This window comes from Meriones unguiculatus, chromosome 3 (assembly GCF_030254825.1).
Source record: "Meriones unguiculatus strain TT.TT164.6M chromosome 3, Bangor_MerUng_6.1, whole genome shotgun sequence".
In the NCBI taxonomy this organism is placed as follows: domain Eukaryota; kingdom Metazoa; phylum Chordata; class Mammalia; order Rodentia; family Muridae; genus Meriones; species Meriones unguiculatus.
In genome coordinates, this window is record NC_083351.1 from 43,759,641 (window position 1) to 43,774,484 (window position 14,844).

Genomic DNA, 14,844 nt, shown 5'->3' on the forward strand with positions numbered 1-14,844 from the left:
GGACTTAAATGGTGAAATGTAACACAAGCAATTTGGTGTCAGAAGTACTCAAAAGAATTCTGTAAAAGATTAAATGCATTTTATTCAGGTATGAAATTGTCAAAGAACACATTTAATTGATGAAACTTTAAATAAACCAAGGTTTTAAAAAAAGAAAAGAATGCCAAACTGAATACCGTGGCTTGTAAATAACCTATAATTTCAGCACTGGGAAATTGAGACTGGAGGAATGCTATGAGTTTGAGGCTAGGCTAACTACAGGGTGAGACTGTGTATGGGGATCCAAACATCAGCAACAAAATGATTTAAGAGGCCAGGAATGTTGTTATTGGGAGAGCCCATGGCATATGGCCCTGAGTTAAGTAGTAAGGAGGAAGAGGGAGGGAAGGAGAGAAGGCAGGCAGACAAGCCATTCCAGTGATTTTTCACTTCACAGCTAAGTAATTTTACTTTTGAGTAATGGATCCACAAATTCTTTCCTGTTTGTCCTTTATTTGTTTGGTTTAAGCTAAAAGCAGATTTTGACTATTAACTAGTCAATGTAATGAACCAGTTTTCTTGGTATTTTTATACTTCTAAATTTAAGCTACCAGATATTTCTTAATTACTATATAGTAAATTACTATAGGGTAATTACTGTAGGGTAAAAGGTATTGTTATTTTACCCCAATTCTTTGAAGAGTGCTTACAAGAGTGCTTGGAGTTGGAGTTGGCCAAATGGCCTGAAAGAAAAGGTTCCTAACAGCTCTGACCTGGCATTTCTCCCTAAAAATTATGAAGGATTTTAAAAGTAGTCCTTCCATTTTCAAGCTGCCCTCTTCATCCTAAATTCACAAGGAAGCAAACACTGACCGTACAGGCTCCGCTGCTCCCTTGTCTTACGGTGGGCCCTTGGGTGACACTGGTGGTGCTGATGACCTAAGAGACTTCACAGAACAGTGTGCTACCCTTCCCGTGAACAGAGCAAAACTGGGAAGACAGCAGCTGTGCTGTGTCAGGAGAATTAGGGCTTTGATTGATACCTGACAGAAAAAAAGAAAAGACTATGCAGGGCCACGAAAATCAGTGGATACTATAAAAAAGAAAAGGGGCTTAAGCTAGGCCCCTGTCAGGTTACAGGTGGGGGCAAATGAGTTAAACCAAAGCTACGTCAGAGACCGCAGGGCAACACACAAGAGCATAGAGATGGAGAGGACTGTAGACTAGAGATCATTTGGGCTTTAAAGATGCAAAGCCAGCCTTGAGTTTAGATAGATAGACAGACAGACAAAGAGACAAGATGCTGAGACAAAGATAGTGACTTGACAGAAAAGACATCTCTCTAGACAACATTAGGGGGAAAAAAAGACCTGTCAGTTATAACAGTTATCAGTTTAAAGACTTCTGCCCCAACTGAGCCTCTGTTGACTTAGAGATTTATAGCTAATCCATTTTAATTTTTGTAGCTATTCTAACAACATCCATTTCATTTAAAAGTGTTGTGTAATTTGATATCTTTTCTCATATTTAATGACATAATGCTTGTTCAAGAAACAATTGTTCAGAATGTTCTAGCCTCCTAAAATTTAAGGTAGTGTTAGGTCTTTGGCATTGATTGTAGGGAGCTAATTTAATGCCATTTTAGAAGTATAAACATACAGGTACACAGAGATGGGCTGGGTTTTTTTTTAATGAATATTCACGTTTTATTGTTACATCACTTTTGGATACATTTTACTGAAATGTGACTAAGGTGAGGCTTCGTCTTTAAAATTGTTTTGTAAAGTGTAGTAGTATGGATGACGTTGCTTATTGCCATTAGTGTTCATTTCCTAACATTTAATGAAAACAGATACAATAGTCCACACATTCTGATTTCAAAGGAAATATTTTTTCAGGGAAGGAAACAAAAATAGTATTTTGCTTTGGGTCAGTTATTGTTTCCTCAGATTAGAAGCTTTTAAGTTTGATACCCAACCATATAATCTTACCCACTGGGTAGACCAACATTTAAGAATGAGAACACATTTCAGTTCTCCGGTCCAGCCTGGTATGAGGCCTGCCACTTGTCTGACAAACAGTTCTAATCAAGTAAGGTTTAGGCTAAGATGGCCAAATTTTAACTTACCTCGCACATTGTATGTATACACATGTATGTATATATATGGGCTGTCCAGGAATCCTGGTGTTCTGTAGTTCACAGTGTCATCATTGTGCACTGCATTCTCAGAAGCTGAAGTAGATCCATGTTATTACAAGCCAGACTTAAGCCATGGCTAATCCACACCTATGGTCTTTCACAAGTCACAGCTGTAGCACACGGAAGCTTGGAGTAAATGATTAAGTCACTGTCAGTTTTCTTTTTCTAGACACATATCATATATATCATGCTGGAATAGAGTTGAGTAGGAGAGCAGTTGTCCAGCATGCCAGAGGTCCTGGATTCAATTCCAAACACTGGAAAAGGAAAAAAAAAAAAAATTCCTATGGCCCCAACAAGTCATATGCTTTTCACTTTTTAGTAGTGTTTTTTTGTTCCCATATTTGTATGTAATCTTTTATTCAGAGATAACACCATTACATTATATGTAATTTCCCCATGTATTTCTGTATTATAAACATTTCTGTGGATGAGTTCTCATGGCTGTTTTAAGTTGCTGTCTGTTAATGTCTTGGCATGCTTTTGTATATATGAGGGCACATAAGCTTGTACCCTAAACACCTTTATTAATATGAGGTTTCCTATGGTGATTTGAAAGAGGAAACATTCTATTAATGGTGGCCCATTCCATGTAAAAGCATGTGTGTGTGTTTACTTTTGAGTTGCTTTTGGCACACGTTCATTTTCCGTTCTCAGAAGTACATGCTTGGGAGCTTCGCCATCGGCCTCTGGTGGATGTGCGGAGCTGAGGAATCGCATGTGCTTGGTTTTGCTTCGGGTAGCTCTCCATGTGTATGTGTATGTGTGTATTTATTTTCAGAAGGGGAGGGTAATGTCTTCTGTTGGAATACGCACTCCACCCTCTTTGATAAGCTTCTGGTAAGATTGGCATCGGTACGCACAGCCGTCATCTTCATGGCGCACAGCACTTAGCTCCCATAACGTGCAGGGTGGAGTGTACTGCGGCCATACTCACCTTTCATTCGTGTGTTTGCTGTGGCATTTATATTAAGTAGGAGTAATTTTTTTTCTGGTTTTTTTCTTGTGTCACCAGTGCACCTATTCCATTCCTCCATCGCTGTGCTCCTGTGAACATTTCCTGCTATGCCAAGTTTGCAGAGGCCCTGATCACCTTTGTCAGTGACAATAGTGTCTTACACAGGCTGATTAGTGGAGTAATGACCAGCAAAGAAATTATATTGGGACTTTGCTTGTTATCACTAGGTAATTAATTGTTTTTCTCATTATTAGCTGTTTCATAGTACTGCAGAAGGCTGTTCTGTCTTTAGCCAAAATATGCGTACAACTGGGGATACGTGTAAAATGTTTGACTGCCCATGGCCAAAATAACTGTTTCAGATTAATAGAGTTATAAATAATATACATAAAAGTATGTATATGTATATATCTGAAACTCTTGTTGCTTTTTTTTCTTTGATTAAAGACTTGTTTCCCCAAACTTTGGTTACTAAGTCATGATTGATTATCTTTAATGATAGCAGGAGGCTCCTTTTAATGATTTAGCAATCCTCTTGTTTTTAGATATCATTCCAAAGGTATATTTATATGTAAAAGAGGCTACGTACTCTCTTATATAGTCTAAGAACATAGCTTACTTTTGAAGTATATAATTCTACGTTTTTTGCTATAGTTCATGGTATTACTGCCTTGCTGGGAAAACTAGGAAATCTCCACTTGTTAGCCACAGAATTATTTAGTCAGTGATTAGATAATAAAAATTAATTTTATTTTACGAATGAAAAAAATTATCTATGTTATTCTAAAACTATAGAAGAGCGTATTGATAGATGTAAGATAGTGGGAACCAAGCAACTACCTCATTGCATAAGTAAAATTAGTATCTATGTATGTTTAATAGTAGTTGTGTTCATTGTGGAGATACGAGCTGTATTTACACCCTTCCTTTCATTAGAATGTTTTCCTTTTACATAGGTGGTACCTGACTCAATTAAAGTAATGTTGTCCATATGAAATTCTAGTTCGGTGATATTTGAAGGTCCCATCTTTTTTTTATTTCATTCCTATACATTTATTGTAAAAGTAGTACCTTAAAATTCTTACACATAGACCTAACCATTTATTTAGCTTTGCAAATGGCTTGAAGAAATGTGACAACTTTATATAAAAATCGCTTGGTTTTCTGAAATAATTGAATGCGTTAACCAAAAACCATATACAAACTTTAAGATTAATAACATTAATGTGAATTCATTGGAATTCCACTTTTATTAGACTATCATTTAAGGCATAAGACTGGAATATAAATCCAAGATATCTTTTTTTTTTCTTTGTAGAATGGGCCTTCAGATAATTGTTTATAAAGTATTATTCATAATTATACTTCTCACACAAGGGTTGTGTTTCCTCTTTTTCAAGCATTTTAATTACAGTTTTGGCACATTGGCATTTAGTTTGGGATAGGTAAGGGAGCTGGCTAAGTAACCCAACCTGATCTCTGCTCGTTTCTAAGGAAAAACCTTGCAGTGAGTTTAGAAATGAGGTCAGGGAGGATTTGACTTTAGCAAATTTCATAGACTCAGAACTATATAACATACAATTCTTCAGACATATAACTCTTGAAGTTATAGAGTTAAATGTAAAACATTAGACAATGTTAAAATGCCATCTAGTTTGCTGAATTAGAGAAGTTTGTCCTGAGACAGTACAGGTTATTCAGGGCAGCCTAGCACTGATCGATCTCCAGCTACATGTTACACTTTTTTCATCTGTTTTTTTGTTTTGATCACCAACATGGCATGTCATTTTCTACACCTCCTGTGTTGACGTCTGTCTGCATGTCTGATGTCTTCCTGCTGGTGATTCCACTGCAGCCACGGTTGTGGTGCAGTCACCATGTGCAGTTGCATGTATTCTTTTCTGTAGTTTATAACGCACGCAGACAGGACCTTTGCTTTTCAGAGATGCTATTTAAGTGTGTTGAGTTGTAATTTCAAAAGCAGCCATTTCCTTTCTTTTCAAAATTGTGGTCATGAACTAAGCTAATAGCATCAAATTATTCCTGTAGGAAAAGCAACAGTTTTAAGTCTTTTTCTTTATTCTCTTGCATTTTATCAATGATATCTTTGTGTGTGTGTTCTTTATCTTCCCTGCAGTTCTGTCCATGATCTTGATGGTGATTATCAGGTATATATCAAGAGTGCTTGTGTGGATCTTAACAATTCTGGTCATACTCGGTTCACTTGGTAAGCAATTTTCTTCTTTGTTTTCATGGTACCTAACTAATTTCATGGTAGTAAGGAGAAATAAGAAGAAAATGAAATTTTTATTTTCCCGTGCCATTTCTTCTCTGGAAAGAGTGTTTATTTTTGCCTTAAGGGTGTCGTAATTATATTCTCATTTCCTCGTTTCACTCTGGTTGACACTTGAAGCACACACCCTTTTCTACGTGTCTGCATATGAACACACAGCATTTAGTTAACATTTGAAGCTCCAGTTCCTGTGTCTCTCCACTTACATCTGTCTAAAAGCTGACTGGTGCCTGTCCTTCTGCTGCTGACACCTGCTTCTGTATTTCCTTTTCTCCAGCGTTCCTGTACACGCTATTTTCTCTGACAGTCTTCATCCATTGCTTTGTGTAGCTAATATAGTTCTGCTTCTACAGTAGGTGGTCACTATGTTTACCTGTAAAATAATGCTTAATCCTGTCATTATTAAAGGCAGAAGTGGTACGTGTTAGGTTTCTCACGCCTTTTCAAAGTGTATCATTTTCCAGCTTCCTGCCTCACTTCCTCCCTTCGGTGCTTCTCAGTCTTGTCAAATACAGCTTCTACATTCAAGTTATTATTAAATTTAAAATATTATTTCTACATACTGAGTCTTAAGAATGTACTTACCCTTGTCTGGTAAGGCCTCCGATTTACATTTACATCTCTGGTTAGGTTTCTTGGACTAGTCTGTCTTGCATCTACTGGTCCCGCATGTGTAAGCCTTTCTGAATTCATAATTTGGTTCACCTTTGTACTAACTGAAACGGAGTCTGTATTTTCCAAGTTCTTGATTATCAAACATGGTTTTTACCTTTACATACACAGTTTGGATTTACTGGGCAGAAGCGTGTTCAGGTGCATATGTTCCTTCATGCCTGTGCGTTTCCTCCCCTCCAGAAACCCCAGAGAATGACCATATTGCATTTTGTTTGTTTGCCTTATTCAGCCCTTAAAGGTTTATCTGATTTTTTTTTTTTTTTTTACTGCAGCCTTATAATATAAAGAATGTGAAAGATGAGTTTGGTTCCTATCCTTGCCTATTGTCTTTTGGGGATGGCTCTTTTCCACCTCTGAAGAGCTATTTTTGTTTCTATTTTGGTCATTATTCCTGTCCCAGTGGCTTTTTTTCTTAAAGTCGTTGCATATTCTATGAATATTTTATAATCTTCTAAGCTGTCTTCGGTATTTTTGTTTGTTTGTTTGTTTTCTTTTGCATTGGGATGAGTTCATGAGGCTGACTCTGCTCCCTGCTGCTGTTAGTTTTCCCACTGTCAGTCCATATCTGGTGACGGCAGGGAGGACCTGAGATTTGATGCTCAGTTCCCTTCTGTCTGTTCTTCCTCCTCTCTTCTGTGCTTTTATTTTGCCCACCAGCCTTTGAGCCTAACTTATGTTCAGACATGTAGCCTTAACAATAAATCAAAATTTGCCAATTAATGCACCTGTTACTTAACTTTCCTCGTTTCAGTTTTATAATTTGTGAAATTCATAATAACTGCGTAATAGATAGTCAATAGTGGATAAGGGTGACAGCTGCTGAGGGCTCAGCAGAGGTGCTGGCAGAGATTCAGAATCTGCGCACACAGTGCGCACTGAGAGCTGCGGCATCCGACAGCCACAGCCACTCACTCTGCTCTCTGCGTTTCCAGCTCCTCTCTGAACTGCCCATTCCTGTGTGTTAGAGAATGTAATTTCTTTCACTTTCGGATATGTTGAACAGTTTCCCAAGCAGTTTTCTGGTACCTTGGGTTCTCAAAAGTGAAGAAATATTTTTTTTATATACCCTTAGTTGGTTTGGTTTCTTCACATTCATTAGAAGAAAAATTCACAGTTGGTTTTCAACCAACATGGTAGGGAGCTTTCTTTTTACTTACTCTGGAGGAAAGCTTGGTAAATGTCAATCTTAGTCCATTTTTAAAAATCTGTCACACATTATACTCATTTATATTTATCTATCGATATATGTTGTATTTATATCTTCCCCACTTTTTTTTGAATGGTCCTTCCATATTGTATCCATTAAGTCCTTTTTGCTGACTTGCTTTAGGATTGATCAGTGTGGTCTCTTTTTTGTCATGGTCTCATCAGCCTCTTAGACCTGTCTCTAGAATGCTTTTTCCTTAGGTAGTTTCAGAAGTCTTTATTCTCTTTTCCAGACACTCTTATCTCATTGAGGCCTTGCTCAGTAGTGTTTAAAAAAAAAAAGCAGTACTTTCCTAAACCAATTACTATCCTTCCTAGATTTGTCTCCTTAGATTTCACATTCTGTCATGACTTTTGGGATGTCTGTTTTTACTGGCTGTGTCCTCAGCTTCATAGTCAATGATGAATATATTGGAAGAAAGTGTATTTTATACACTGAAAGATTTACAGATACTTAATATGAAAGTTGCGTTACCTCATGTGCTTCCAAAGAATTCTACCCACGTACATTCTAGTTAAGTGGATTGTCACTGTGTCCCAGCTCTAGAAAACTGAGCGTATCCTTCACATTTTTTTTTATACTGATTTTGCAAAACCAATTGTTATGTTTCTGCAGGTGGCACAGGTGTACTGTGGTGGCTGTATGCAAAGCAAAGAAGGTCCCCCAGAGAAACAGTTATTCCTGAACAGCTTCAGATAGCTGAAGACAATCTGCGGGCCCTACTCATCTACGCCATTTCAGCTACAGTGTTCACCGTGAGTAGGAGTGCAGGTGCAGCTGGGTGCTGAGAGCTGTTAGCAGGCGGCGCGAGTGCAAGAGAAACCCCCTCCGGCCTTTTCCTGCTGCTCTAGCGTGTACTTCCAGTTCAATGTCTGGTAGAGGCTTCTCTAATTGATGAGTGTTCTTTGATGCAACAGTTTGTTCTGCCCTGTCTGTTTTTTTGAGATAATTTTCACCTGGGATGTTTATGTTGTCATTTTCTAATAACATATTTCTTATTGTCATAATATACTTACATTTTAAGAAACAATTCTCCATACTCCTGAGTAGTATATTAAAAAAAATTAGAATATTGTTCCTTTTACTTGCTCATTCATTATTTTCCCTTTCTCTTATTTAAAACTTACCTTTTAACTTTGTATGTTGTATTGAAAACATAAGTGAGATGCGCTCTTCTTAGATGTTTTTATACGCTGAAAGTCTTACTGACTAGCCCATAGTTAAGTGAGGGCTGATCTCGAGCTTTTTTTGAGCATCAGTGAGACTGATAATAACAACAATGCCACTAACATTGGCGCCAAAGATAACTGTTAATATTGCTTCTTTAACCATAGCTCTCTATGCTAGCTTCTAGGGGCAAGGAGTGGAGATTGTGAGTAGGTAAATGGATTTTCTGCTACAGATCCTGCTTAAGAAGTTTAGGTCACCAAGGAGATAAAATACAAATTAACACTCCCTTGCTTTGAGGTGGTGGCGTGGAGCTCTCTCTCCCCCCCCCACGCCTATGTAAATGAAGTCTTGTTCTGACTGATAGCATATTTTGACTGGTAATTAGTGGGCAAAGGAAAGGTTGAAAATTCCCATCTTAATACATTGAGAAAGTTGAGTTAGAAATCTCTACCACTTTGCAGTTTCTGTTTTCATTGCTTAGAGAAATAACCCTTTCCTTTTGCCCTCTCCACTCAGGTCATTTTGTTCCTGATAATGCTGGTTATGCGCAAGCGTGTTGCTCTCACCATCGCCTTGTTCCATGTGGCTGGCAAGGTCTTCATACACTTGCCTCTGCTGGTCTTCCAGCCCTTCTGGACTTTCTTTGCTCTTGTCTTATTTTGGGCATACTGGATAATGACGCTTCTTTTCCTTGGCACTACTGGTAAGAAGAAATGTGTGTCCTCTTCTTAGCCATGAATCTAATTAGCACTCAATATTTTAAGACCTCAGAGAGGGTTGGGGGTGTAGCTTAGTATAGATTGCTTGCTACATGAGTGAGAGCCTGCTGATCCTTAGTAAACACACACACACACACACACACACACACACACACACACACACACCCCATAGAATACAATTCTTCATACATTTGCTGACAGAGATCCAGTAGCCATCAAGTCTAACAGGAGTGGTCTTCAGTAACTCATTACCACTTCATGATTTTTAGCAGATCTTAGCAATTTGGTTTTAGACCAGCTAATACCCAAAACTGCTTAATTTTGAGAGGGTCATGGTTTTGAAGTGTGTTCTCAATTTACTCAGAAATTTGCATCAATTCTGAAATGAATTAATGAATCCATAGCCTCTGTGTATTGCCTCACAGTCCAGAGTCATCTTGGACTACAATTTTGTAGGTAGACTCTGACCTACTGACAGCAGGATTCAGTAGCCGTACTCAATGGAATTAATGATTATATTAACTGTGAGTAGTGAGTATAACAAGAATAAACTTAGATGAATATTTCTGTCTAGTCAGCTCATACTTAGTAATTGAATATAACATTTATTTCTTTGCTTAATGAATAGTTTAGATGTATAATTTACTGGATAAGTAAAACCCTGAAAAAGAGAAAAACAAACAAACAAACAAACATTGAAGTGTTTGAAAATTCATGCCTAAATAACTGATAATGGAATTAGAACTGTGTTTAAATAGATTGGTTTAAACACTTTCTTTGATGCCTGAGAGGAGACCAAAATGTGTAATTGTGAAATGTTTAATTTCATAACTTTTTAAGTGATAGCGATTGCTGTCCCTTGGTGAAAGAGCACTGAGAGCCAGGCACACTCATGCTTGGGAATGCCATCTGTTGTGGGAATTCCTGCTGACCTCCTAATTGAGTGCCACTCATAGCGTCATTCATGGCAGCTGAGTGTTTTGGTTCCTGCTTGGTGTGATTCCTTGCTTCCTTGACACTTTCTTAGGCAGCGCTGTTCAGAATGAACACGGTCTCGTGGAGTACAAAATTTCCGGGCCTTTGCAGTACATGTGGTGGTACCATGTGGTTGGCCTGATCTGGATCAGTGAATTCATTCTTGCGTGTCAGCAGATGACGGTGGCAGGAGCTGTGGTAACATACTACTTCACTAGGTGAGACTTTTACCTCCGAGAAAACCCCGGTTCCCTCAGGTAATCCTGTCTTCAGGGGAAGAAAGTGGGACTGAGGCTAGAACTGTCTCATTTCTGTGAAAAAAAGCAAGTGGGGGTGGGGCCCACGTTGGGAAAGAATGTGACAAAATGGCGCCATTGATAGTTCTGGGGTTGGCTGTTTCATCCCTCAGACTTTCCTGTAATTGCCTCAAACCCTGTTTCAGGGCAGCAGACTATGACTTCTGCAAGGAAGTAAACTTTGTTGAGTGTCAGATGTAAAAATCCCTTAGAGGGCAAGGCTCATCTGTTTCTCTCAAAAGAACAGTTGTGAGAACCCTTTGCTGACTTTAGGGCTAAGACCTAACAAAATAAGCCATACACTAGTCTGTTACAATGACTAGCAGCCATAGATTTGTCTGTTTGTTTGTGTTTTGAGACAGGGTCTTTCTGTGTAGCCCTGACTGTCCTGCAACTTGCTTTGTGGACTAGGAAAGCCTCACACTCACAGAGATCCTCCTGCCTCTGCCTCCACAGTGCTCCTACCACACCCAGCCAGCCGTCTGGTTTGTTTTCTCATGGTTCAGTTTATTCCCTAAATAATCATTAACAAGAACTTTCAAAATGCAGTTTTATCTAAAGTTGCAGTGTGTAAGAACTGCATGGTAGTGCCGTAGAGAAATAAAACTGATTTCATGGCATTTTTTTTTCACAACATTTTTAGTAGTTACTTTGTCATGTTGTTCTAAAAATAGATAATATTAGGGTGATTTTATTTCCACTGTATTAGATTTCAGACCATATACACTTGTGTTTCCTCCCTGTTCTAGGCTTTTTTTTTTTTAATTATCCTTTTGATCATTTTTAAAATAGGGATAAAAGGAATTTGCCATTCACACCTATTCTGGCATCAGTGAACCGCCTTATTCGCTACCACCTCGGTACTGTGGCTAAAGGATCCTTCATTATCACCCTAGTCAAAATCCCGAGGATGATCCTACTGTATGTCCACAGTCAGCTCAAAGGAAAGGTAAGTGGTGTTTAGCCAGGCTTTCTCGGGCTCTGCGCCAGACCTCATTTCTATACACTGTAGAATGTAAGCTTCTCAACGTTTTCTTCAGAGTCTGAGCAAAGTGGGATCCAGCTCTCCCTCCTTGTCGCCCATCCACACATTCCACACACCCTGAAAGTCTCTCTAGTCATTGGTCACCACGTGTATTGAGTTAGAAACTCTTCTTTACCCTTTTTTATAAGTTTATTTTAAATGACCCCAGAATCACCGTTCGTGCATATGGAATGCAGCATGTTCCGATACATGTGTAACTGTCAGATTATAAAGTCAGACAGCTCCATACATACAAACCTCATAGCCTCACATTTATCAAACCCTCGTGTCTAGTACAGTACAGTTAACTGAGTGTCCCTACTGTGTGCACTGGAAATTAGTGAGTCTAACAGTAAGTCTCTAACCCCTGACCAGAAAGAAACAGGGGAAGTGGACTTTGGCATTGATCTGCTTACATAGACAACCAAAGTGAAACTGATAAATGATACCAAATTAACAGACCTTAGGGCAAAGGATACATTTGAAAGTCTCAAGGGTCAAAACAAAGAAACAAAAGCAACAAAAGAAAAAAACTACATAATACTGACATCTCATAAAGGGCTGCTGTCTAGCACATAGGAAGTCCCTACGGACTTTGGAAATTTGAATGTGAATTTCAGCATAGTTTCACTCAGAATCTACGTCTTCCTAGAAACTGGTCCTGATTCCCTTCCTCGACCATGTTCTCCTTGTGTTCTCCACTCAAGACACATAGTCACCAACCATATGCTGACCTAGTATTAGGTGTTTAACATTTACTTTGTCTTGCTGCTCCTATATGCCTTAATCTATCATATATGCAGTCACTGGTAACTAAATGTTGATTTGAAGTGGTTTTTAAATAATTGAGCCATTATGTTGAAAGAGGGAAAAATGACTAGATTGTTGCTTCTGTGTTTGTTAGTTATTTTACTTTTTCCTCTTTCCAGGAAAATGCTTGTGCACGGTGTATGCTGAAATCTTGCATTTGTTGCCTTTGGTGTCTTGAAAAGTGCCTAAATTACTTAAATCAGGTAAAATATACTATGTATGGCTTTCATTTTCAAATAGAGATTTGTTGTTCCTTTTAAGATAAAATAATTGAACTTAATTGAAAGAAATTTGTGTTTTTATTCAGTATTATACACTACACTTTGACTGAGTATGCTCCTGTACTGTTTCTGTTTTTAAATTAATGTATTTATCTTACTGCAAAATAGTCTCTTTTCTCTTAACTCACTTTTTTTTTTTTTTTGTCCTTTTAAACACTGTTTACAAGCTTTACTTTAGTGGAAATCTATTGTGGGTACTTAGTCCTTTTTAGACTCTGGCTCCTCTTCAAAATCACTGCTCTTATAGAGACAGTTTGTTTTGTTGTTGTTTTTTTGTTTTGGTCAAACGGTTAGATCTCTTCTAAACTATTGGCCTGGGGACTATTACCAGAGGAAGTAGTATTTCTTTTCTCTGTATGCCCAGAGGTCAGTGTCCAGTATTTATTTTCCTCTAGCACTGGCCACCTGTCTTTTGACACAGGGTCTCTCTCAGCCTGGCATTTGATGATTCAGTGAGGCTGGCCGGCCAGCAAGTCCCAGGGAGTCTCCTGGCTCCTCAGTCCTGGGATTACAGGTGCATGCCACTGTGCCCAGATGTTTACATGATTGTAAGGACTCGTGCATGGCAGGCGTGTGGCTGAGCCGCTGTCCCAGCCTGGGAGGTATTGCTGCTAAGGTCCCTTGAAGGAGATGACACTTAGGGTCAGGGCTCCCTCTGTGCTTCTGTATCTAAACCAGCAGGGTGTGCTGTACAGTCCTTGGCATCTCCAGTTTTTTGTTGTTGTTGTTGTTTGTTATTGTGTGTGTGTGTGTGTGTGTGTGTGAATGTATGTATGTATGTCCATGTCCTATGTAGCTACTGTGTTTGCCCCCTGAGCCATCTTGCCTTATTGAGCTCTGTAGCTAATATGAGAAAGTGGGTATAATGCTTCATTATATTCAATAAAAATATATTCAATATGTTTTAAAAATTATTATTATGTACAAGTGTTTGGAAACCCATTTAAAAATAATTAATAACACCCAGAACAATTTCCAGGGGAATTTCTTTAAAATTTGGTACCAACTCATAGATATATTAAAAGTCATTGTCCTTAAATTTTATGCTTACATAAGTAGCTTATCTTCAGGAAGATAGGCTTAGACCGGCTCTCTGGTCTAAGTCCTCAGCCCTGAACCCATCATTGGAAAGCCTTCTGTTACTACCCAGCCCTCTGCTGAGCTACTATGACACTAAGTCATGCCCCTGTGAGAACACTGAAGAATCGAAAGTGTCACTTCTTTATCTGAACCTGCAGACTGACAGCTACTTTAAGGCAGAAATCTTGTTTGCTTTGACATCTCAGAGTGTAGCAAAGTATCTGATGTAAAGGTGGTCTTCAGGTGCTTTCAGAGTAAATCATTAGTTATTCCAGTGACCATGTAGGTTCCAAAGAGCCAACCGAGTGAGAGTCAATTCAAGTGAAAAAAAAAAAAATCTCACAGTGAAGCCAGGCAGCTTCAGGAAAGGGAGGAAAAAACAAGTTATGCCATGTAGTCACTGACCAGTGCAAACAATCTAGCATTTTCAGCATATCTGTGATAGTTATTTGTGTCACTGTGACCCAAATGCCTGACAGAAACAACTTAGGAAAGGGAAAGAATATTTTGACTCTGGGTGGTTTCGCCTGTCATGGTAGAGTTTATGGTGGGGACTCTTACCACAGCAGACCAGGAGGCAGAGCGTGAGGACCAAAACAGAGACTGTCGTGCCCTTCAGACGCTCATCCTGAGAGCCTGCACCAATCAGCGAGGCCTTGCCTCGTGAAGGTTCCATAGCCTCCAGCACAGACCTCAGGCCAGGAACAAGCCTCCAAAACATGAGCCAGGATGGGACATTTCAGATTCAAGTCATAATCACATCCTGTGTCGGTAGCTCACCAATATTTTTGTGGTGCTGATGCTTCTCATACAGGTGTTGTTCATTTTGGATTTTCATTTGTAGACATGATAGCTGAGGTTTCAAGAGATACATTAAAGTACAAGTATATCAAACGTGATCAAGGCTTTATGGAGAATTCTGGGCTCACACTTAGTTGTGTTTGGAGCTATGAAGTCCAGCTGTGTGGGGATGAGTTATGTGTGGCGCTTTATTTGAAATGACGTAACCATAAGGAAGATGTTAGAAAGCTTCCTGCCATGACAAGTGGAGCCTAAGGAGCAGTTTTCTGCAGCAGAGTGTTTTCAAGTTCCTGGAAGGTATTCCAGAGCTGGGTCAGCACGCCTTTCACCTGCGTTCTGAAACACTGAGGTGTGAGGGCACCAGGGGTTGGAATCC

General features: G+C 39.0%; 1 protein-coding gene across 5 annotated transcripts in view; it reads left to right on the forward strand.

Moving 5' to 3' along the window:
• Positions 1–14,844, forward strand: part of Slc44a1 (solute carrier family 44 member 1) — a 177,252-nt gene that overhangs the window by 91,793 nt on the left and 70,615 nt on the right. For all 5 annotated transcript variants that reach the window (XM_060379916.1, XM_060379915.1, XM_060379914.1 and 2 more), the window contains 7 exons: positions 3,195–3,364; positions 5,275–5,364; positions 7,928–8,067; positions 8,999–9,185; positions 10,229–10,394; positions 11,265–11,421; positions 12,426–12,509. In XM_060379916.1, coding sequence (XP_060235899.1) covers positions 3,195–3,364; positions 5,275–5,364; positions 7,928–8,067; positions 8,999–9,185; positions 10,229–10,394; positions 11,265–11,421; positions 12,426–12,509 — 994 coding nt within the window. The remainder of the gene's footprint in view (positions 1–3,194; positions 3,365–5,274; positions 5,365–7,927; positions 8,068–8,998; positions 9,186–10,228; positions 10,395–11,264; positions 11,422–12,425; positions 12,510–14,844) is intronic.